The 23,474-nt window shown below is 41.2% G+C and overlaps 2 protein-coding genes across 7 annotated transcripts in view; one reads left to right on the forward strand and one right to left on the reverse strand.

Moving 5' to 3' along the window:
- Positions 1-699: 699 nt before the first annotated feature.
- On the reverse strand, positions 700-4,423 carry LOC126399541 (ankyrin repeat and SOCS box protein 12-like). 4 transcript variants are annotated; one of them, XM_050059572.1, is made up of 3 exons: positions 4,337-4,423; positions 2,720-3,490; positions 700-980 (listed from the first exon to the last, which is right to left on the reverse strand). In XM_050059572.1, exons 2-3 carry the CDS (start codon positions 3,480-3,482, stop codon positions 829-831), a joined length of 915 nt encoding a protein of 304 aa, XP_049915529.1. In that variant the 5' UTR covers positions 3,483-3,490; positions 4,337-4,423; the 3' UTR covers positions 700-828. The 4 variants fall into 4 exon arrangements, with proteins under 4 accessions (XP_049915529.1, XP_049915530.1, XP_049915531.1 ...); XM_050059573.1 differs by having other exon boundaries at positions 2,720-3,487; positions 4,337-4,407; XM_050059574.1 differs by lacking the exon at positions 4,337-4,423 and adding an exon at positions 3,976-4,330.
- Positions 4,424-6,706: 2,283 nt separating this feature from the next.
- The window catches only part of pkd1b (polycystic kidney disease 1b), a 34,968-nt gene continuing 18,200 nt past the window's right edge, over positions 6,707-23,474 (forward strand). The window contains exons 1-20 of one of the 3 annotated variants that reach the window (XR_007570906.1): positions 6,707-7,077; positions 7,800-8,004; positions 8,096-8,304; positions 8,394-8,512; positions 9,208-9,355; positions 9,454-9,719; positions 9,817-10,572; positions 11,936-12,067; positions 12,146-12,321; positions 12,491-12,627; positions 13,608-17,260; positions 17,417-17,569; positions 17,806-17,946; positions 18,386-18,668; positions 18,801-18,903; positions 19,212-19,340; positions 19,879-20,029; positions 20,354-20,491; positions 20,747-20,891; positions 20,987-21,694. Coding sequence is in view for 2 of the 3 variants with exons in the window: in XM_050059544.1 (XP_049915501.1) it covers positions 7,005-7,077; positions 7,800-8,004; positions 8,096-8,304; positions 8,394-8,512; positions 9,208-9,355; positions 9,454-9,719; positions 9,817-10,572; positions 11,936-12,067; positions 12,146-12,321; positions 12,491-12,627; positions 13,608-17,260; positions 17,417-17,569; positions 17,806-17,946; positions 18,386-18,668; positions 18,801-18,903; positions 19,212-19,340; positions 19,879-20,029; positions 20,354-20,491; positions 20,747-20,891; positions 20,987-21,694 (7,825 nt within the window). In the remaining variant the exon portion in view is untranslated. The remainder of the gene's footprint in view (positions 7,078-7,799; positions 8,005-8,095; positions 8,305-8,393; positions 8,513-9,207; positions 9,356-9,453; positions 9,720-9,816; positions 10,573-11,935; positions 12,068-12,145; positions 12,322-12,490; positions 12,628-13,607; positions 17,261-17,416; positions 17,570-17,805; positions 17,947-18,385; positions 18,669-18,800; positions 18,904-19,211; positions 19,341-19,878; positions 20,030-20,353; positions 20,492-20,746; positions 20,892-20,986; positions 21,695-23,474) is intronic. The other 2 variants (XM_050059544.1, XM_050059545.1) reach the window with 2 other exon arrangements.

Below are 23,474 nucleotides of genomic sequence, written 5' to 3' on the forward strand. Positions count from 1 at the left end.
CTTAGATTCACACTGGTTTGCCTTGCTATATTTGTTTCCTGTGTGTGTTGTTTTGGGTGTTTTTTGGTGCATAAAGCCCCAACCTCACCTGCACACTGTGGGAGTAAACGCCTATAAACATGTAAATTTAAATGTAAAGAAGTTAATTATAAAAATGTTCATCCACTTACAAAACAAATGATGATCAGCCTGTAATATCCTAAGAAAAATGTGTACATTTTTTCATAATTTTCCACTCCCACTGAAGTGAAAGCTATTAAAGAAGCAGGTTACTGTAGGTCATCACCCGCCTTACAGTCTGACGTTGTCAGTGCCTCAGCAGCAGGGTTACACCGATACAGTTTTAAGATAGAAGACTGATACAGATTCTTTTGTACTGAATCTTTAAATCTGACTTCAGTGAGTATTCATTGTTATTTCAGAGAGCTGTGTTCTGGATGGGATGGAAAAGCCTCTGAGGAAGCATTTTATTATATTATTCAATTCAAAGAACTTTATTTATCCGTTAGGAACTTCATTTGTGCAAAGCATCAGTGCGTGTACCTACTTAGTTTTCACAGGAGCAAACAGCTCCTCTAAAAGAGGTCACTAACTTGTGATAAACATGTGATGAAGAACTTTAACTCCAATAAACAGCTCCTTCACAGAGGTCTTCTAACAGCTACAGGGTAAGTACTAATAATAAGACATAAGCACACACCACTTATCCACACATTTAATGTTCTGACTGAAGAATCAGTCTTTACATTTCAGCACACAAACAGACAGAATTTAAAACAAAGGTGGTTCATGGAGTTAAATAAAAATGACTTTACATAGCTGGCTCAGCTACAGAACAGTGACTGGGACTGGTTTGTGTTGCAGGAAGTTAATGAGACTTGTTGGCATGTCCAGCTGCTCGATACAGTGGATCTTGTTGATCTTTTTAAGGTAACTTCGGACAGCGAGGCGGCACTGTGAAGTCAAGGCCTTTGGATTTCCTACAGACAGAAGGTGACAGGAAACAAGTTAGCATTTGGGCAACACTAAGAAATATATTAAAACACATACTCTTACTGCATTTCAACAAGACAACAAGACCTGCCCAAAGCCACAAGAATATTTTAGTTGTTGTTTGTGACGTCTCATCTCGCAATTTAAGCACTAGCAGTCATATTCAAGGGTGTCACTCAACACATGCAATGGCTACTTTTTAAACTTAAAATACCATCACTAGGAGGTTAATTCAGTCTTCTCCATGACAGAGGTTTTGGAGAATTTGTTATTCAAATATTCATGCTCACACACAGACTAATGTGAAAATCAGATTCTGCACAACAGTGGCAAAGACGAATGTCTGCTGGATTAATGTGTGAGGGGGACTTCTTCTGTTGCTTCAATATCAGATCAGGAATGAAAAACATTTTGACTGTGTCTTGCAGCTGTAATTTGATCATCAATTCCAGGTCTAACAGTTTTGAGGAGTGAATGTAAAAACTTTTACGGGGCTGCAATTTACCAACTTTTCATAATTATTTTTAACTTTCATTTATAACTTTTATTTCTTTTAAGTCAGGTTTAGTTTCAGTTAGTTTCAACAGACGGTTTTCTTTTTTTTTTGTTCGTGTTTTGTTTTAGTTTATTTTTTTCTATAAACTCACTTCTGACTCACATTCATGTTAACATCCAAGTCACAATAAAAAAAATATTCACTACCGCCTCCTCATGCTGGTTGTATTGACAAATTTGACCAAATTGACAAAGACTAAAACTGAAGATATTTCCTGTTTATTTTTATTTTATTCAAGTTGGTTTTGTAAGTACACAATATTGTTTCAGTTGGTTTTGTTTTTTCTTCCGAAGTCTGGCTTTTATTTTTATTTTAGTAATCAAAAAGGTTATTTCCACACCTAGTTCAATTTTTAGTTTAGTTCTAGTTAACTACAATAACCTTGCTGTGCACCAATTTAAACACGATCTAGCAATTTATTTTATCCCAAGTCACGACTTGAAAACTGTTTTTAATTTCCTTATAATAGGCCCCAAATTACACTGTCCTTTATGGGAAACTTATTATAAAAATATTCAGAAATTACAATCCATAAAATAAAGTGGTACCAAAAAACTGTTTATAAATGTAAATCTCAAGATTATGTGCAACTGCCCAACTTCAGTGAGAATTCAGTGGCCTTCAATATAATTTTGTTGTGATTCAATCTGTTCAAAACTTCCAGTTGCTGCATAACTTCCTGTTTGAGGCAGACATAAGGCTTAGGCAGTATCTACTTTTTCATATATTTATATTTATACCTTCCTAATATTTCGATGGGGTATACAGTATGATGGTATTTGTGTACGCTGTTGAAATAAACCCTTAATTCGCAGAATCAGATTTGAAAATATGTTACTCCCCACGGTGTCTCTCTGCCAGTGCTGAAATGTTATCCCCACCATTGACAGTTGCCACGTCTGTCAGCCCAGCTGCCTGTTGCACCTAATTCCAGCAGCAGAGACTGACCTCTGGTGGCACATGCTGTGCACTACACATCCTCAATACAGCATCTCCATGTGAGTTTAATAGTTTGGAGCATCTGTATCTTTGATTGTATTGAAAATCATTTAATCAGGATTTCTTAATACACTGATATACCGTCATATCATGATACCACGTAGCAGAAATGCCTCATATTACAGGAGCACGGCACCATCCAGTAACATCATGTGCAATTAGACTTGATACCTCTCTCGTGCAGAAGCAGCTCCACAGCCTCGTTCTGCTTCGTGGACTTCTCGATGATCAGCGTAGGGAGGTAGACGTTCGCGCCAAAGTCGATCAGAAGCTGGATGTACTCCACGCCACAGCCATGTCTGAGGCACATCTCCAGCACAGTTTTGGGCTGCTTAATAGAACTCAGCAGCTTTGCATCTGTGCAGTTGTAATCTGGGTCTGCCCCGTAGAGCAGCAGCAGTTTGAAACACTCCATGTGTCCGTAAACAGCAGCCAGGTACAGCGGCCCACTGGAAACCCTGGCACTGGAAGTCCAGAGCAACACTTTGGAGCGGGAGTTCACCTCGGCGCCATGTTTAAGCAGTTCCTTTAAAATCTCTACATCACCCTCTCGAGCAGCAGTGAGGACGGGGGAGCAGTTGTTGGATGAGTTCCCATTGGGGTTGGCGCCAGCTCTAAGCAGCGCTAACACACAGTCCAGATATTTCCCACGAACGGCTGCAAAGAGAGGCGTCTGAGCCTTGACATCCACGCAGTCTACCAGAGCGCCGTGGCCTAGCAGAACCTGCAGACAGCTGAAATGGCCTTTGGACACTGCAGCGTGGAGAGGCGTGCCTGCAATGCCCCAGCCTCCCCTGCAGTTGATGACCTTTTTGTAGACTTCTTGGCAGAGCATCTCATCAAGGAGTCTGTCATTGTTTTCTAACACGGCCTGTCTGAGCTGGGAAATTTCATGACTACTTTCTTCTTCTGCAGAGGTCCTTAGCTGAAGCATAGAACCTGCTGAAAAATAAAAGACAAAATTAACAAGACAGTGAATATATTGACAAAGGCATACTTTCAAAATGTGCAGTAACTCCTTGAAGCTACACCCTGATTTTCCACCCCACAAAACAGATACTGCAGACTACACAGACAATGATTCAGGTCTTAAATATAGCTGATAGCTGTCATATAATGATGACGTTTTATGCAAGTTACCTTTTCACACCTTATTTTCCCAGCTGTAACACCCATCTGTGAAACTGCCATTCAACTTGAAGGCGTGACCACATACAGGCGTCAAGCCACACTGTATATATGCTGCATCACCCTCAAAGAAGCGCACTACACCAAACTCCCTTCAAAATGTTACATAATTTAAAGTTAAATAGCATTTCTCACTAATTAGTTACAACCTATTCTCGTTTATGAATAATTACGGTTTACTGAAAAATTCGGCGCACAAATAATCTATAAAACATTACATAAATAAATAAATACAATACCAGTTTCTAAAATGTGTCTCCTGACACTGTGTCGCTGTGAAATTAAAAGACGGGAAATAAAATATGTACACCTCCGACTGGTGCATTGAATGAGTCCTGAGCTGACGTCTGGCTGTAAATGACCTGTCCACACAGGAGCTATTTACTGAGCGTTAAACACGGTGTCACGTATATGCTAATACCCGCTCCACAACAGGAGGGACTTTCCTAATATTCAGCTAAAAACAACGACCAACATATCCAGTTAGACATTAAACTGCAATTTTCCCTTTCCAAACAGGCGTTTCTTTGCTTTTAAATCAGTCGCGGCGACATAAAGAAGCTATTCTGTTGTGTTTTTTTGTCATCACTATTAGCATACCTAGGATGTGTCAGCAGCTGTCTCCTTCATCTTCCTGTTTGTCTTCTTCTTCGTCGTAGTGTTTGTATTATGGATCACATTCAGTTTAATGTCTCAGTGCTGCCCTCTTGTGTCTAACTGCTATAACAACATGGAGCCTGGAGTGCGCCACTTCAACAGTGTTTAATTACATTTTTTAAAAGCTGTAATAAATTGACTAATTAAACTGACATTAAAAAAAACTATATGAAATTGAAAAATAGTACACAAGCAATTAAAAGATTATTAAATTAATGAAGCCCAAATATAAAAAAAGACACTATAAAATAAATGAGAATTTAATAAATTAATGTAAATTCATAAATGAATCATTAAACTGTTATTATGATTATTATTTCATCATACTTATTTTGATATAACATATTTTATGTATATATGAAGATATATAATATTTTTATTGGAATTCCTTATTTTCAGTTATACAAATTCAAATTTTGAATGCTCGTCACTGGTGTATTTAATAACAGTTACACTTCTATTTCATGTTAGATTTTTTTAATGTATGTAAAATCGAAAAATGTCATTTTAAACTTAAACAGATTTTTGAAAAGGGGCATTTTCAGACGAATATATAAATATATACATATATATATATATATATATATAATTAAATATAGATTGACAATTAAACTCTCTTATGAAAATAAAAATGATAAAGCACCATATCATGATGATAAGTTGAGTTTTAATATTTCTTCTATTATTGGTTTATTTGGATATTTTACACATTTTTATTGTGTGATGTTTTCATTGTTACTTTGGTTCTAATTTCTTTTTAATAATGACTTTTGGGGCTGTTTTGTAATCTCTCAAGACAGATTCTGCAATTTACATTGTAGAAGGAAGAAAAGAAAAAAGTTTTTTTTTGTTTTTTTTTACCGATGGATTTCCAGATTGGCTGTTTTGTGGAATAGATTGCATTTAATTTTTATGCTCCACATATATGGCTTTAAACTAAAGGGGAACTATGTACCATGGAACAATAATGACATTTTAAACTTAAACTGACTTTTGAAAAGAAGAAAAAATATAATTAAATATAAATAGGAAAAAAAAATTTAACTCTGTTATGAAAATATGAATGATAAAGCGTCATATCGTAATGATAAGTTGAGTTTTGATATTTTCCCAAACTACTGGTTTATTTAGATATTTTTCACAAATTATTTGTGCAATTATTTGCATGGTTACTTTAGTTTTAACATCTTTTTAAATACGACTTTGGGGGCTGTCTGTGGGTTGGATTGCATTTAATTTTTATGTGCAACATAAATGGCTTTAAACTAAAGGGAAACTATGCAACGTTGAAAATGTGCATGTTTTTCCTATGGTCTAAGACAGTCTAAAAATATTAGTAAGCATGAACAACTCCCTCCCAAATTTGAATGAAAGAATGTGAAAACTCAAATGTGTGATGTCATCAAGCATACAGTCTGGAACTGCATTCTGTAAATGCTTGTTTAATTTGTGGCACACTTCAGGCTCCATCAAAATCTCAGCTATACAAAGTTATACCATTACTTGAGGCAGATTTTATGTATTGTTGAAGTCAGACTAGAGTTGGATTTAAATTCTTTAAACCCATACTGTCAATTGCAGATCATATACTGTCCACAACTAAAAATAAAAATAAAAAACAAAAAGAGGATGACTTTTTAGTAAGAAGTTGTCAAATTGTACTTGAGTGAAGTAGCCCACTAGAGTAAATGTACTGAATGATTTCACTATTGCAATTGGCTCTCTCTTCAAACTAAACAGTACCACTCCCTTTTGCTCAGTTCAACAAAGAGAAATACAAGCGTATCCATGACAATGGGCTCACAATTCCCAGCTATGGTTGCCTTATCACTGCCTTCAGCTTTATCTGTTCCCTCTCCAGGCAACCCAGAAGGCATCCTTTCTTTTAAAACGAGGTCTATTTCTTTTGCGTGTGCGTCACAGAGCCTTTGTTTGGTTAGTGATGAGGTCTTGGAGTTAGTGCTCAGACAACAGGCAGTGGGCACAAAGCAGGGGAGAGAACTTTGGAGAAACATCTAAATTTGGCAACCCAGCAAAAGATACTGATCCCTCTATATTCCAAAAGCATATCAAAAGCAACATATTGTAGCCAAACAGCACTGACACTACACTGCCTCTTTGGCCTCTCAGGCTTGTTTCTGTCAGGACCCTCAGCTGCGTCCCGCCTGAGTGAGTCTCACTGTTTCTATTGAGTGCCCGGGGTTTTACAACATGGTAATGAGCAGCGCTGGCCTCCTCTGTCCACTCTGCTTCTGTGGCTGTTGCCGAGAGACAAAGTAGAAGTCACCCAGGCGCTCAGAGAGAGTGGAGAAGAGCCCTTTAAAACAACGACACCACCATAACTCATGGTGTGTGTGCAGGATGAGGGGAGGGGGGTGTCAGTGGAGGGAGATGAGAGCGTGGAAGAGGGGCTGAGAGAAAGACTAAAACTTTCAATTTGTACAAGAGCACTGAGGATGAGCGGAGAGACTTGTGGCGATGGCAGGAGTAAACAAGAAGAAGAATCTAAACATTTAATGCAGTGATGCGAGGGCAATGACTTCTACAGTGCTGCTGTGGTGATGAACCAGAGACTGTTTTCTCTTCAGGAGGATGTGATGTGCTCTACAAGATGACAGGTGCACTGGTGCCACAGAGGCAGGGACTGTGGATTATTTGTGTGGTTTTGATCACTGCAGCTGGAGGTGAGGAGCTTTGCGTTGTATTGTAGTAAGATAAAAACTAAAGACTGTGATGTTTTGTTTTGGAAAAGTTTGGATTTGCTCGCCTCGTTTGCAGGACATCACAAGAGTGATTTCTCTGTCGCAAGATCCTTTCTTTCGCTCTGTCATCATCACATGACCCCTGAGATTTATCCTTGGACCCCTTTGAGCGTTCCTTCACATTGGGAATCACCTCAAGAACTTAAATTGTACATTATTTTACACTTTTAATTGCACAAAATTTAGCATTTCAGTAAAATTCATCGTACACATTGGGGTTTTGGGTTCTCCAGTGTTCCAGTAATCAAGCAGGGTGTCTGGGCTCAAATTTCCTAATTAGAGCAACAGGTGATCGTGCGTCACAATGATAACATCTTGAAATCAAACCCTGCAGATGAAATGTGAGTGTAATCAAATAAAATCTGCAAAATGTGAAACATCTGTTGTGTAACATCTGTTGTGACTGACTGTTAAACTCATGTGACTCTTCATAATGAGCTAAACCTGCTCGTCTCATCATGGGACTTATTATCTCAACAGGTTTAATTATGAGTGCAAATTGACACCCTTACAAAAAAAAACAAGTGGGGAACTTAAATTAAATTAGCTAGCATGCTTATCTCACCAAACTGTTGTTCATTTTATTCTTTGATTCTTTGACAACTGTCCGTCAGTGAGAGATGACTCCTCTTGCATGCTGTCAGTTCAGCGTGTGTTTTGCCTTCCAGAGGACATTCCTTGTCCAAATGGTGGTCAGATCCACCTGGCCAGCCGGCGATGCTATTGGCTCTCTGAGATGACATCGTCATGGCCTGAGGCGCAGGACTCATGCAGAGAGACCGAGGGAGGAGATCTGGCATCTGCTGACAGCCTGGAGCTGCAGAACTTCATCCATTATGCTTTCCCACTGTGAGTGCTACAAACAATTATCTCTTCTTGTGTGTCTATATTTACATATGTATTCATATATCATTTTTTCTTTGCGTTTGTGTTGGTTTAGGACAACCACTGTGTGGGTGTGGCTGAAGGGATCAGGGGAAGAAGGGTCTGACCAGGTTGGGGTTGTGGAGCCAGTGAGTCCTGCATGGTGGACTGGAGGCAGTGAGAGTCAGAGGGGGTGTACTCAGATGGCTTTGGGGACACAGGGACGATGGAGGAAGGCTCAGTGTGCTGGACGATACCTTTTCTTCTGTGGAAAAGAAGTAACTGGTAAGACTGCTGTTTCGCTACAGAACACCAGAGGCACACATTCATATAAAATACACTTCAGTGATTTTGGTTATTCTCTCTTCATGCAGTTTCTTTACCATCTGAGGACAGTTACCTGACTGGATTGGTGCTCATGACCGGCATCTATGCTCAGACCCAGATACATCCCTTTCCCAAGGTCCCAGACATCGGACAACTCCCAGTGGAGGTCAGTAAAGCGTCAGTCTAAATCTTTGGTTCCCTACCTGAAAGGTTGCAAGCTGAACCTGGAAGGGTTGGTAAATGATTAACAAGAAATGAAACAAAAAGACAAACATCTGCAGCACAGAATAATTACTCTTTTCTGTGAATGCTAGACAACTTTACAGTATTAGTATTATTACGTGACATAATAAACCTTTAATAAGCAGGTACAGGGTGGTATTGCTTGGTTATAACACGAAAGAAACTAAAAAAGATTAGGAATCAGTTATCAAAAACAGTGACTTCAGAACCCTTTTTAAATGCTATCAGTCCATTTAATGGCCGTTATCAGTTGTTATCATTGCCGTTATCAAGCTTCAGACAGGGCAAACTGCACCTACCAGTAGGCCAGAAGGTGCAAATCCAACATTGTGAAACAGTCGCAGGTTCATTAGGTTTCACTTACAATTCATTAGCTTTAGGCGGCTAGGTGTAGGAAAAGATCATGGTTTGGGTTACAATGAGTACGTTTGTCACGTTAAGTAGCATAACATGACGTAATGTGATGTAACGTAACACAATGTAATTTAACATGACAAACTTCAATGGTCTATGACACAAAAAGTACATCAATATGGTGCAACCTCCCTGTTCTTGAGTACTTATCTAAATTTAAAACTTTCTTGGATTTATATTCTGGTGCTGCTTTGACACCCACAGATGCAGCTGTTCCCAGGGATGTGGTTCAGTCATGCAGGTCAGCTGGAATCAGTAGAGCTGGTAGTCCAGCCCAGTCCAGTGTCCTCTCAGGCCCGTGTCCAGATCCTCCGACCCTACTGCAACCCCAACCACCACCTGGTTCCTCCAGGTACAGTACAACAGTTACTTACTTACTTACTCTTAGGGTTTTCTGAGAGCTTCTGTTTGTTTGATACTGTGGGTAATAATCTCCTTTTTGCTCCTCAGGCTGCAGCTCTCTCCTTAATCCATTCACGTGCTGCTCAGCAGTACCTCTGTGTAACACCACAGGGGGCTGCAGCATGGGCCAATACTGGTGCCACCTGCTGGAGACCTGTGTGCCCACCACCAGTCCCTGCAGCCCCTACGACTCTGCAGCAGAAGGCCGTGGCTTTACCTTACCGCCCAGATACCTTGCAATACCACCCTTGTACCACCTGGTGGCTGACCTGCCTCTGAGCGTTAACCCGAGCTCTGATTTAAAAACTATAAGTGTGAGTTGACCTACAGCAGTTATGGACCTTTGGTGTTTGATTACAATATTAAGAATAGTCTCCTTACACTATTTCCTGCTTTTTTTTTTGTTGTCAGTTGCTTCTTCCAGATCGAGCGATCATGGTGTACCCTGATGATATTGTGGCTATACAACACACTCGCGACCCTGGAACATTCCTCCATTGCCTGAACAGTGAAGCTTCTCTAAACTCTCCGTGGCGCCAGACTTACATGTCCCTTAGGAGGACGGAATGGGGAGGCTGGTGGGAGGGAGGCCTCACTTCTCTACCCCAGGGAGGCCAGTGGGTGGACGGAGTGGTGTGTAATCTGAGGATGCTGTATGTGGACAATTTACACAGAGGTACTGAGCATGATTATAACTTTGGCTTCACCAACAGAGAGACAACCACAGCTCCAGATATTTGGGCCCTGACAACTCAGAGTCTGAGATCTAAATTTGGGCTTAACGTCATCCACCCTGTGCCAGATGAAAAGAACCAGATTCATGTCCAAGTCAACGTCCCAACACTAATTGTTGTCAAGATCCTGTCTGGGGAGAAAGCCAGCAGCTCATGGTCAGCCCCAGTTCTTCAGACTGGGGTCCCCTTTTTTCCATCTTGCCCCAGAGAGATGGCTCAGTCTGTGCTTGGCTGTAAGAGACAGTCCCATGATGCCTGGTTCTCCTCTGTGACCCTGGTGTTGCCCTCAGTGGGAGTTCAAACACTGAACATCAGCGTGATGGATGCAGTAAGCTCTCGGAGTGTGAGTGTGAGGGTTTTTGGCTACGAAGCAGTCACGGGGCTTAGTGTTGAGCCACATGGATGCCGGAGAACTCTTGTAGACACTCCACAGGTGAGACTGCAAAAATGAATTTAGAGCAAACACATTCCCCTTATTTAATCAAATATTTTTATTGGACATGTTAGCAGCGTAGCTATAGAGATGGCAAGCCAACCGGTCAGTCCACCACTTTGGTTCAAACTGAAATGACTTAACTACTGGACTGATTGCCATTTGAATTCTGTACAGACATTCAAGGCCCTCAGAGGATGAACCTTAATGATTTTGGAGACTTTTCACCTATTGACACCAGGAGATCAAATTTATCAATTATCATTTGAAATAATCCACATCTTCTTGATGGACTGGCAAAACATTGAATACGGACATTCATGGTTCCCAGAGGATGCATCATTATTTCTCTAGTGGCACCAAGAGGTTGATATGTGTGGTATCCAGTGAAATGTCTTGATAATTATTGGATGGATTTCTGTGAAATTTGGTACAGACATTCGCATTTATATTCCCAACAGGGTAATATATAAAAACTTTGGTGATCCCCTTACTTTCTGTGTAGCGCCATCATCTGGTCAAAATTTCCATATATCCAATACTTTGGTTTATGGACAAATGCCTCAAAACTAAAGACCTTCCCATCAGGTTCTGCTGTACTTGGTGATTACTTCAGCCCAGTCACCAGAAGAAAACGTTGCCTTTGTATGTTTCTGCAAACCATGAATACACTACATTTGTACATTTCATACATATAATATCAACATTGTTAAAGTGACAGTAATTATTTCATGTATATGACACCTAGGCGAGATGGCTGCCAAGCTGCAGACCACTGTTTGAGACCAGCAGACAACAAAAGTTTTCCTAATTATAGCAAATTGTTTTTTGTGCCTAAACATAACCACATGTTGACCACAGTGTTGTTAAAAGGTAAAAAAAAAAAGGTAACTGTATTCACTACATAAAAATGTACAAATATTACATATCCGTGGTTTGCAGAAACGTACAATGCCAAGATTTATTCTACCGATCGGGTTGGCTTAGTTATAATTAGCAAGTGTTAGCATGCTAACACGCTAATCAAAAATGGTGAACGTGGTTAACAGTGAAGAGGTCAAAACTCCAACAACATTTGTAGTAGGTCTTCAAACAACCACTTTATTGTGACACCAACATGTTTCAACCTCTGGCTTTAACCAGGCTCCACCTTGCCTCATAAACATCAGCAATTTAACACTGTCATCGTAGAATTCAGCTCAAAGCACTGATCGCTCTTCCAGCTTCAAAGCTGCTAGAGTGGATGTTGACTCTTAGTCCATCCGTTCACATTCCATCAGAGGAATATGGACACATTAAACTGTAGTTTGAATATAAATTTTCTGATATTGGTTTCTTTTTCATGTTTGTTTTTACATTGTAGTCATTTATAGCCAAAGTGGAGAGCGGTTCCTCAGTAAAATTCATGTGGGTGATTGACGACCTGGAGAAGTTTGCCCATGAGGGAGAATCTTATAGTGTGGTGTTCAAGAAACCTGCTAAGTATAAGCTCAAGGTAAGATACATTATTTCTCTCTGTAATGTTACATTTTTCAGTTACTTTCTTTTCAAGTAACCAGTTATTTTCTGTTAGGTGACAGCCTCCAACCCTGTGAGCACTCAGAGTCAAGAAATCCTCCTGTCTGCTGATGAAATGACCCCAATGGCTGAGCCAGAGTTCCTGTTAGTCAGGGAGGTCATAGCTGTGGGTGCTACACACCCCTACACCCTCAGGGTCAAAGTGGATATCTCAATGCCTGTCACTTTCAGGTAAGGTATTGCATTTTCACAAACAGCCCTCAGAAATACTCAGAGACAACCACTGGGATGGCATGCTTTATTCCTCTGACTTTAAAATAAAGACTACCTCTTGAAATGTATTTCTGAAGTAATGTTTTGTGTGTTTATTCTAAATTTCCATGTGGTATATATCGTGTAGATGGGATTTTGGAGATGGCAGTAGCAAGGTGTTCCACAGCCAGTCTGCTCCATGTCACACCATGGAAGGGCTTATGGAGGGAGGAGGGAAGCAAGTGTATGTCCAGGACTCAGTGAACTATACCTTTTCCATCCCAGGTAAACACACTCACAAAAACTATTGAAGCTGCATTTACCAATATTTTTACACACAACATAAAATTAAATGACCATACGTAAAGTGAGAGGGGAAAACCCACTGCATGCTACATGCCTAGCACCAAACAACAGACAAAATAACAATAGCAAACATAGCTGAGCATTTAGCAGCCATTTATTTCCCCTAAGGAGTTGGTGCAAAAGAAACCAGAGAAGCTTGAATTTTGGACTTAATTGGGTGAACAGAAACAAATTCATGCTTATTTTGTTTCGTGTCTGCTGGATGTGTAATGTGTTAACAAGATCACTGTATTAACTTTATGAGGTGATTATATAACAGTTTTGTTTTTACATCTTATTTCTCCTGCCTCCTCAAGTGGCCAAAAAGTCAATTAATGCAAGTTAATTACTGCTTTAAAGATACAGCAAGTTACAAGAGCATCAAATTAACCTTTTGCTAATATTTTGGGTTGGCTGGTACTGTCTTTTTTATGCTATTTTGACAGAGACCCATGTATCATTTGCAGACCTTTTTCACCCTCATTACCCCCGCTAAAGAGGTTACGTCTTCGGTTGGTTTGGTTGTTTGTCAGCAGGATTACGAAAAACATACTGGCCTGGTTTTTGAGAAGCTTGGTGCAAGGGTGTAGCATGGGCCAAGAAAGAGCCCATTAAAGTTAGAGAAAATGCATATCACAGGGTGGACACAAATTGTTTTCCCTTTTTTTAACATTGCAAGATAGGACATTTGGATTTGGGGAGGTCTTAACTCTCTGAATTTCCATCTAGTTTATGTTCTGTGTGTATTTGTCCCTAAAATTAAAGTTGGGTTCTTAAAAGCCCACTTAATGTAGAATTGGAACATCCCTTATTTTGGTGACATTTGGTGACAAGTATGAAACTGGTAGAAAATGTGCTTTGTTCTTATTATTCAGTCCATCAAGGTAAAATCATTTTCACTGCATCTTTGTTTTATGCAGATGACTACACACTTCATGTCCAAGTCTCCAACCAATATAACAACACTGAAGCATCCATGAAGATAAGTGTCCGCCCACAATTAAATCACCTCCTCATTTCCTCTTCCCTTCCGGTGCCCCTCGTCAAACAGGCTCTCCTTCTGGAAGCTTCTGCAGAGCCCTCCACCTATGCTATCATCTACACATGGGACTTTGGCGATGGCTCTGAAGCAGTCCAAGGTGTCCACCATAAAGTCAACCACACTTTTACATCTGCAGGAGTTTATAATGTCACAGTGTGTGCCAACAACACTCTTACAGTCCTGACTTCCTGGCTCATGGTGGAAGTTATGGAGAAAATCTCCGGATTGATGGTCAGCTACGATGGACCCAGTGAACTTGGCTCTGCTACAGATTTCAGAGCTACAGTGGCCACTGGTACGAGTCTCATGTGGAAATTTGACTTTGGTGATGGGGCCCTTCAGGGAAACCTCACAGATGGTACCATCTCCCACATCTATAAGTCACCAGGGATCTATACAGTCGATCTAACTGTCTGGAATTCTGTCAGCCAAGCTCATCAGTCTATGAGTGTAGAGGTCTATAAGTTGACTGTTAGCAGAGTTCTCCCTACAGAATGTGTCATGAGTGGAAAAGACATACCATTTACTGCTCTGGTGAGTGGGAACATATCCAATTTGACTTTCCATTGGCTGTTTGGAGATGGTTCACCTCTGACTGAAGTGAGGGGGCAGTCAACGGCCATGCACAAATTTCATAGCCAAGGGGTTTTTCATGTAATTCTGACTGTGTTTAGTTCTATTACATCTGTATCATTTAATACGACTATCTGTGTTGAAGCACCAATAACCAACATGACAGTGCAGTCATCACAGGAAGTAGTGGCAGTAGGAGAAGAGGTATGCCTCAGGGTGTTAGTTTCCCCTGTGCAGATGAAAGGTTACCAGTTTAAGTGGTTTATCAGCCCCTCTGGTCTCACTGCTGTGACAGAAAACACTCATAAGTGTTTTATCTTTAAAGATGAAGGTGTTGAAGAGGTATCAGTAACAGCAAGTAACAAAGTCAACAACAAAACAGCCAGCGCTCGTATCACCATTCAGAACCCTGTAAGTAAGCTGTCTGTAGGGCATGATAGCCAAAGTGGCACACTGACAGTCAATACGTTAGCATCATTTTGGGTTGCTAGTTGCACTGGCAGTAATGTTTCGGTGTTGTGGGATTTTGGAGATGGATCCCTGGTGGAGCAGAAGCTAAACGCGTCACACATGTTTACCTCGGCGGGTCAGTTCACAGTCACTGCCACAGCATTTAATGCTGTTAGCCGTGATTCTGTGACCCTTACAGTTAACGTTTTACCGTCTATTTCAGACCTTTCACTTCATACAAATCAGCCGTATGCTGTCGTAGGAGAAGAAACTCTTATCTCAGCAATTAGCAGTGCCATCAGTAGCACCAACTATTACTGGACTGTGGATGGTATGACCTCAACCAAACAGGGGACTTATCAGTTTAGGTTTGTTTTCCTGAAAGCAGGAGTGTATCAAGTGAGAGTTATAGCACAGAACTTGGTGAGTAGAAAGGAGGCAGCTATTTTAATTGAGGTCTTTGAAAGAATAGAGGGTCTTCAGATTGCATGTCAAAACATGACAAACACGAAATATGTACTGACGCAAGAGGAACTGATGTTTATTGCTTCAATCACCAAGGGCTCCAATGTCACTTATCACTGGCTTGTGTCACAGAGCGGAATAAACCAGCAAATTACTGGTGATGGAGAGCTTTTTCATATTGTAGCTGAAGCTCCCGGCAGGATTTCAGTTCAGCTAAGAGCTTTGAACAAGTTGGGTGAGGCCAAAAGCATTATTTCTTTAGAGGCAGTACAACGTGTAACAGGTGCACACATTACAACACAATCAAACATTGTGGCATCAGGGAAATTAGTGAATATCTCTCTGTCCGTGGTTACTGGGTCAGACTTACAGTACCTTTGGTATGTGACATCTGATCTTTCACCCCTACAAACACACATGCCCTTTCTTCTCCACACATTTACAAGTGTTGGACATTGTCTTGTCAAAGTGTCAGTTCAGAATGTGCTCAGCCACAGCAATGTCACTACAGAGTTTAATGTTCAGGAGGAGGTCCAAGAGGTGGACTTTGAAATTGAAGGAAAGAAGCATCCATTTTATGTCACCACAAGTGCTGCTGTTCACCTCCATGGGCGTATTCAGAGGGGTAGTGATCTGCACTGGAACTGGAAAGTTAGAGGTGCTATGCCTTTTAGTGCTACTAATCAGACCAGTATCTACACTTTTCCAAGTGCAGGCATCTATCAGGTGTCTTTGAATGTCTCCAATGGGATAAATTGGCAGATGGTTTCACACAGTGTCACAGCTGAGGACGCAATCAAAGTTCTAATGCTGAACATTTCCAAGTCATCTGTTTGCACCAAGGAAGCAGTTACCTTTATTCCAACAATCTCCAAAGGAAGCAATGTAAGCTTTGTTATAACATTTAGGAACAAAGACTGGATTCATAGTCAGGGCATTCTGGAAGGGCGGTTCACCACATCAAGCCTTCCAGCAGGGACGCATCTAGTTACAGTGAAGGCTTGGAACCAGGTCGGTAGTGACGAGGTGTCTTCAGACATTCTGGTTACTGAGCATATTCAAGGTTTGCGACTTGTGCATTGTTGTTTGGCTACTCTAGAGGCTCTGAAAGCGATCCAGTTCAAGGCAGAAGTTGAAAGTGGACTTCCAGTCAAATACACTTGGATGTTTCAGTTGAAGGGGTTTGAGCCCACATGGCTCACGGGACAAGAAGTGCTCTTTACCCCACCAGAGAGTGGTTCATTGTCTGTTAGCGTGCTCGCCACCAATGGAATCTGCTCCAAGACGGTAAATGATACTGCCACAGTTCAGTGGCCTGTTAAGAAAGTCAAGCTTGTCTGTCATTCAGGACGCATATTCATTGGACATGCTGTCAGGTTTTCTGCAAAAGTGATTAGAGGGAGCAATCCCAGATTCCACTGGGACTTTGGAGACTCAACTGAGGCACTGACGACAGATTTAAGCATAGTCAATCATACTTATCATACTCCTGGGAAATATAGTGTGATGGTCAAAGTTCTCAACAGTGTCAGCCAAGTGTCTACACAGCTACACGTGGAGGTGGAGGAGCTCCAATGTTCAACCCCCCAAGCTTCTCTTGTCCAGAGCCAGTCTACGATCTTCAGGTCTACACCAAGTTTCTTTGAAGCAAGCGTGGACATTAACTGCTCTGCCTACAAAGCGACGTACCTATGGGAGATACTCAAAGAGTCAGATTGTACCAACTTCCCTGATGACAAAGTTAGTCCTAGAAATCAGGAAGATGCATCTTCACCTCTTCTCTTACTCCCGAAGCATACTCTCGATATAGGACAGTATTGCTTGGTATTCACCATTTCACTTGAGGGAACTCCTCTACTTGTCCAACAAAAAACTAGTGTTACAGTGGTCCACTCTCCACTGGTAGCTGTCATTAAGGGAGGATCACACAGACTGTGGCCCAGCCTCAGTGACCTCGTCCTGGACGGATCTGAATCTCAAGACCCTGATGTAGAACCAGGAGTCGATGATGCACTGCAGTACCATTGGACCTTCATGACAGTGGTAAAGTCCTCTTGATGTTACAGCAGCTTTTGTGTAATTATTATGAGTTGGATAAGGAAGTGTAAGATTTTTAAGATTTTTTTTTTTGATACACAGTAATCCCCCCACTTGAGCTCTACGTAGGTGATACTAACACCTGGATGTTTGTATTTTCAGAACTCCACAGAGTCTCATTTTGTAAAACCGCCTGAGGGGAGTAACAGCAGGAAAATGACTGTACTCAGCACTCAGTTGCACCCGGGCACAGTTTACATTTTCACCCTCACTGTGCACAAAGCAGGGAGGACACCTGCCTCTGTCAACCAGACAGTGAGTATTACGCATAATCTAACACAAAAGCATGCTTTATCACTTTAGAATACACTTTTACTGTCTTTTTCTTGTATTCGCAGTTCAGTTGAGAAAAGTTATATGAAATTACATCAAATATCTCTTGCAAATACGAATAGGTTTGGAGACTTGGGCAATTATGGAAGAACTTACCATGGGCAAAAATTTTGTCGAACAAGACACTTATCACATATACCTCTGTCTCTTATCTTTAGGTGACTGTGTGTGAAGCTCCTGTGCTTCCTGTGATTGTGGAGTGTGTTTCCTGCTCTGTCCTGTCCTCCCCTCACCACATTAGTTACAGCAGCCCCATCATCCTCTCAGGACAATGTGGACAGTGTGACGACAATGCTCAGGTAATGATTTGGATATACTTTAAGGTTACATGTAAAGTCATTTTTAAAGTAACCAATGTTTGTGACTGTTAAATATTGGTCTCAAAGAAAATGCAGATATTGAAAGTAAAGGTCAAAATTATAGCGTAGGGCAAAACATTTAAAAAAGAGGCCCATGAAGTGTCCCGACAGTACAAATGAAAAGAAAAAGTCATTACACTGAGCTTCGACTGCTGCAGTCTCAGCTGTTAACCATTATCTTTTTAATTTTGATGTTCATCTGCTTAGAGAATGAATTAGCGACTGGACAGTTTAATCTATATTCAATCTCAGCCATGCTTAATTAGGTGGATAAATGAACAGTACAACGGTTTGTTATTTGCAACCAAGAAATGTAAATATATATTCAGACAATATGACATTCAGAATTAGTGTGATTCATGTATGTGTCTTCTCACAGTACAAATGGAGTGCTGAGGACCAGACTGGCAGGACCCTTGACCTTGACAAAGTTGCCACCTCTACAGGGAGACATGCTCCTAACTTGGTGGTGCGTTCAGGTGTCCTGCAGCCAGTACACAGGTATACCTTCACTCTTAATGTATCCCAGCCTAACAGAGGGCAGTGGGGCAGCGCAGGCCTGACGATACTACCTAACAATCCGCCACACGGAGGTCTGTGTGATCTCAGTCCAGAGTCAGATATACATCTGCTGGAGACGGTGGTCACCTTCAACTGCTCAGGTAACAATGTGGTCTTAGTAGAAGTGCTACTAAATTTAGTTTGCATAGATAGTTTTGTCAATTTCAATGGTGAAAAACCAGCAGGCACTTTTGATTTGACAAGTCTCTTGATAGTAATTTGTCTTTTGGCAGGGTGGAAATATGATGACAGCAGGGCCTCTCAGCTGATCTATACCTTCCAAGTAGCACCATGCCAGCCCACTGGTACAAAGTGCCCACTGCTCACTCTGTACAGGTGAATACAGGCCTCAACTTACAGCTACTAATAGGCAAGCAAGTGTGATCATTACATGTATGTTAAAAACTGCAATACAGATTCAGTGTGTAGAATTTAGGTGCATCTATTGGCAGAATTGTAATGCCATATAATCTTCATAATTATGTTTGTTTGCAATAGATCCACCATGTTGTTTCTACAGTAGCCCAGAATGGACAAGCCAAACACTGGCTTTGCCATTAAATCCTACACACTAGACCTTAAAGACATAGGGTTTGGATTTGCTTCCTGTCAAACTTGAGGTCTTTATCTTTCATGTACCCTAGGGGTACTCGTTCAACATTTGGCAGCGTGGTTCCAGTGGGAAGTCCTGGGCAAGAAAGAAGCACATCAGTTATCACAGTTACATTGCTGGTAGAGGACCATGTAGGGGCAAAGGTCATTGCTCTGAACAGGTAAGCTATCAGGATTTGATGTAGCAAAATAAACATCACAGTTCTGTTTGTTGTTATGTGCAACACCTTCTACCACATTTTATAATTTAGATAAAGGTTAACTGTGCAGAATTTGCCTAAAAAACAATGAGTAGACTCGTACAAAAGTAATCCCTCTCATCATTTATGAACTGCTGCTGTATCTATCTGCAGAGACCCTTCCCTCTGCCTGTATTTTCTGATTTTCTTCTTATTTTGCTCTGGTCAAGACATCTCTGGACACAGCAGGCAGGTGAGTTAGTGACCAGATGCCAGACCGTAGGCAAACAACATCCAAGAGAAAGATACACAGTGCAAAAAAAAAATGCAAGTAAAGCAAGGTGAAACGCTAAGCAGATAAAGCTCATTTCAAAACAAGTGTTAATCTGGAGTAGGCTTTCACCAGTGAAGGTGATGCCGTTAACAGACAGTAACTGGCAATTCCTGCATAATATAGCTTTAAAGGTTAGAAAAGTCATTTAGTGCCTGATGTCTTTTTCCTGATTGCTCCCTTCTACAGAACGCTGGCAGTTGAAACTCCTGTAAGGGACGAAGTTGCCAGACAGTGGCTCAGAAACAAAAGCCAGACAGAGCTTTGGGCTTTGGTCCAACATGGCAACCCACAAGAGATTATTCCTTATTCCATTGCCCTCACCAGCCAACTCAATCAGGTCAGTATCATATCTCTCTTTTTCTGACTTTGGCTTTATTTGATAGGACAGCTTAAGAGTAAAAGAGGGAGAGAGAGAACGACTTGAAGCAAAGGGCTGCAAGTTGGAACTGAACCTGGGTTGCCGCGGTGCACCTTGGCATGTGGTGGGCACCCACACTACCAGGTGACCTACTGGGCACCCCATCAGTATCATATCTCAATTGCCAGTGGATGAAATGACACTTTAAACTGATTCTGAATAACTGTAACAGAATAACTGAAGATCATTAGCGCAAAATCTTAAAAGATTCCAATTTGATCAGTTTCACCCAACTGTCCACAGATGGAGTCTGGACGGACTGCCAGGGAGCTCATGGACAGGAGGGAGATTCGGGAAAATGTGACCCAAGCCCTGGCTTCTCTCCCTGTGTCCTCCTTGCTTGATGTTGATCAGATCAGCTCAGCATTGTCACAGTCCATTGTAAGTAACTGCCTAATTTGTTTTCTCATTACTCACAGCCCAAAAATATTTAACATGGAATCAGTAACCGTGGAAATGCGTCATATGAGACAGTTGTAGCATCTCAAACATTGAGAGATTCTGCACACAATAAGTCATGCAAACACAGCCACACAACCAAACCAAAAAGACAACAACAAAAAAGCGTAATCATAATTGTCAAAATTTGCCTCTTTTTCAAAACTTTCAAGTCTTAATTTTCTTTGTTTTCCCGAGGCTGTTCCAAGTGAATTGTTATGTGAAAAGTGCCAGGAGAAGGTTCTGGAAGCTGTGGGGAAGATGATCCATGTCATGGAGGAACAGATGAGTCCTGGTGTTCTGTCAGTTGTGGAAACAGGACAGAACATCCTTAATATCATAGGTGCTGATCAACCACCATCTCCTGTGTGAAACAGTCATGTGCTGATGGTGAACTTTATCAAATGGATGAATATTCGATATTCTCTGTGTTTTTAGGTAGCACCCTGGCAGCTGTATCTGAGTCTGCCTCCAGTTCTCACCCAGTCTACTCAAGCACTCTGCAGTCAGCTTCCGCAATCGCCCTGTCAGCGCTGGGTCACGCAAGGGCCCTAATGCACTCTCTGATGCATTCACGTGTTCATGGAGAGGTGCCCCTTTCGCTCTCCACCGATTATGTCAACACAGTTGGTTACCATGGAGACCCTTCCGACCTCCTCTGCACTCACCAGTCCAACCAAAACCAGATCGTCCCCTCTCAGTCAGCTGACGAATCCAAGAGTTCTCGCTCATGTCAGTTTCATATCCCCACCTCCCTCACTGCTCACCTGAAGAGTCAGAAGTCTGAGGTGGTGCAGCTGCTGTTTGATATGGATGCAGAGTTGGGATCCAACCCGTTGCTAACTGCAGCCGACCCTCCAATCTCCACTGCTCTGGTGGCCATGGAGCTCACCACGCCTCAGGGCCAACCCATACCCATCCAGGATCTAGACCCTGAACAGGCCATACGGGTTACTCTGCCCAACAAATACCCTGTGGGACAGGACACTGGGGGTGGAGATGGGAGGGTAGGTGAAGCTGGGAATGGGACATGTCTTACTGTGATGCTCCCCACTGAAGGACGGTTGAACCTCACAGTCAAAGCTGTGGATGGACTGGATGAAAACGCAGGTTTATATATAGTCTTCAACTTCAGCTTGGACCCAGGTACAGTACTTTCTTTTTATGGACCTGTTCTGTTTTTTTTTTCTTTCAGATTTTAAACTTTTCAATAACCATTTGACCTTAATGGCTTATATTTTTATCTTGCTATGCACTTCTGGACCCCCTTTGTTGAGTACAAAGCCAAGTTGTATTTATTTAAAATCCATATGTAGAATGTCTTTGTAATTGCATCTTTGTAATAACTCATGACCAGTGGCGTGCACAGACTTTTTGAAGGGCAGGGGCGAAAAGAAAAAAAGGGCACTTTAGCGTGCATTTTGGCTCCCAAGAGGACACTTTAGCGTGCGTTTTGGCTCCCAGGAGGGCACTTTAGCGTGCATTTTGGCTCCCAGGAGGGCACTTTAGCGTGCATTTTGGCTCCCAGGAGGGCACTTTAGTGTGCGTTTTGGCTCCCAAGGGGGCACTTTAGCGAGCCTTTTTCAACAATTTGGGCACACCACTGCTCATGGCCTAAGTTCTTGGGGGGTTATATAGAAAACTGAGGCATTACTGTCTGCCGTTGTGTCTTTTTTATACTATAAAAAAAACTGCAGTAACTAATGTTTTTGTATTAACAAGGGATCAAATGACTGTGTAAGGATTGAATCATAGTGACAAACCCAGACAATTATCAGCAAAATCTGAGGTTCCCTTCAGCTCCATATAGCAATATAATGTCTTCCATCTCATTGTTTGGTTTTATGCCCCATAACTTTACTGGTTTGGTTAAGTTTTGCCACTCTCAACATCCTTGTTTCCAGTGGTAGCAGAAGGATGTTTTAATAACCTACAGCACACTACCTGTCCAGCCCCAAACACCAGGCAGACAAAGTTAGCGGCTAATTAGAGGGTATATAAAGTGAAGCATCTCACAAAGATCCAGATATTTCAGGAGTTGGTGGAGAAGAAAAAAAGAGCTCAAAGGACAGTGAATACTGGACATAACATTCGCAGCTTCAAATGAATGCAAAAGTTGCTCAGTTGTCTTCTTGCTGTGTAACTAGGCACCCATTCCCTACACATTTGACTTAACAACTCAATGAGTGGCCAATGAATGCTGCTGCTTCATTTGTCAAAACTACTATTAGCAGAATTTCTATGTTTTTCTTTTTTGTTTTGTTTTTTGTTTTGGTTGTTGTTTTGTTTTTGTGATTTTAGCATATGTCAGGGTATTTCTATTATTCGGTATTCTTTTAGCTCTGTTTTTGGTCTCTCTTAACTAAAAAATATCTGGCGCTTCAAGATGCTAAATGCTTTGCTATGTTCACCAACTAGTCAGTAACTGTGTCTGTCTGCCGTTTGGTGCTGCGCAGCTAGTGTTTAGTCTATTTTTTCTTTACTTTTTCCCTGAAACAGCTGCCTAATGCAGCCAAAAACAATGCAATGAGAGTGTTGAGAGTGAACCAAAACAGTCAAGTTGCTGGCTGGACTGCTAAACAATAAGCTGAAACTCACTAAAAAGCTTAGTTAGGTGTGAGGTGAGCCTGGTGTTGTTCCCTGTAGCTCATCATCATGAGTTACCAGTTTTCATACTGTCATATGATATATTATTTTTAATGGATCACTGTCGCTTTTAGTTTTATTTAAAAAAAAAAATAGCTGGTCACAATGGAAACTTACTACCACTGGAGGGCAGTAAATGTCATACATTTTAAGAATCAATTTAGAATAAAAATATATCAGCTTGTAAACTGTCTTTTTAATAAACATAACAAGAATTCCAACCAAATCGCCAGAAACAGTGTTGCAATTTTAAGTTTCTGCAAACCACAGATACATTTGG

Source organism: Epinephelus moara, chromosome 13 (assembly GCF_006386435.1).
Source record: "Epinephelus moara isolate mb chromosome 13, YSFRI_EMoa_1.0, whole genome shotgun sequence".
Classification (NCBI taxonomy): Eukaryota; Metazoa; Chordata; class Actinopteri; order Perciformes; family Serranidae; genus Epinephelus; species Epinephelus moara.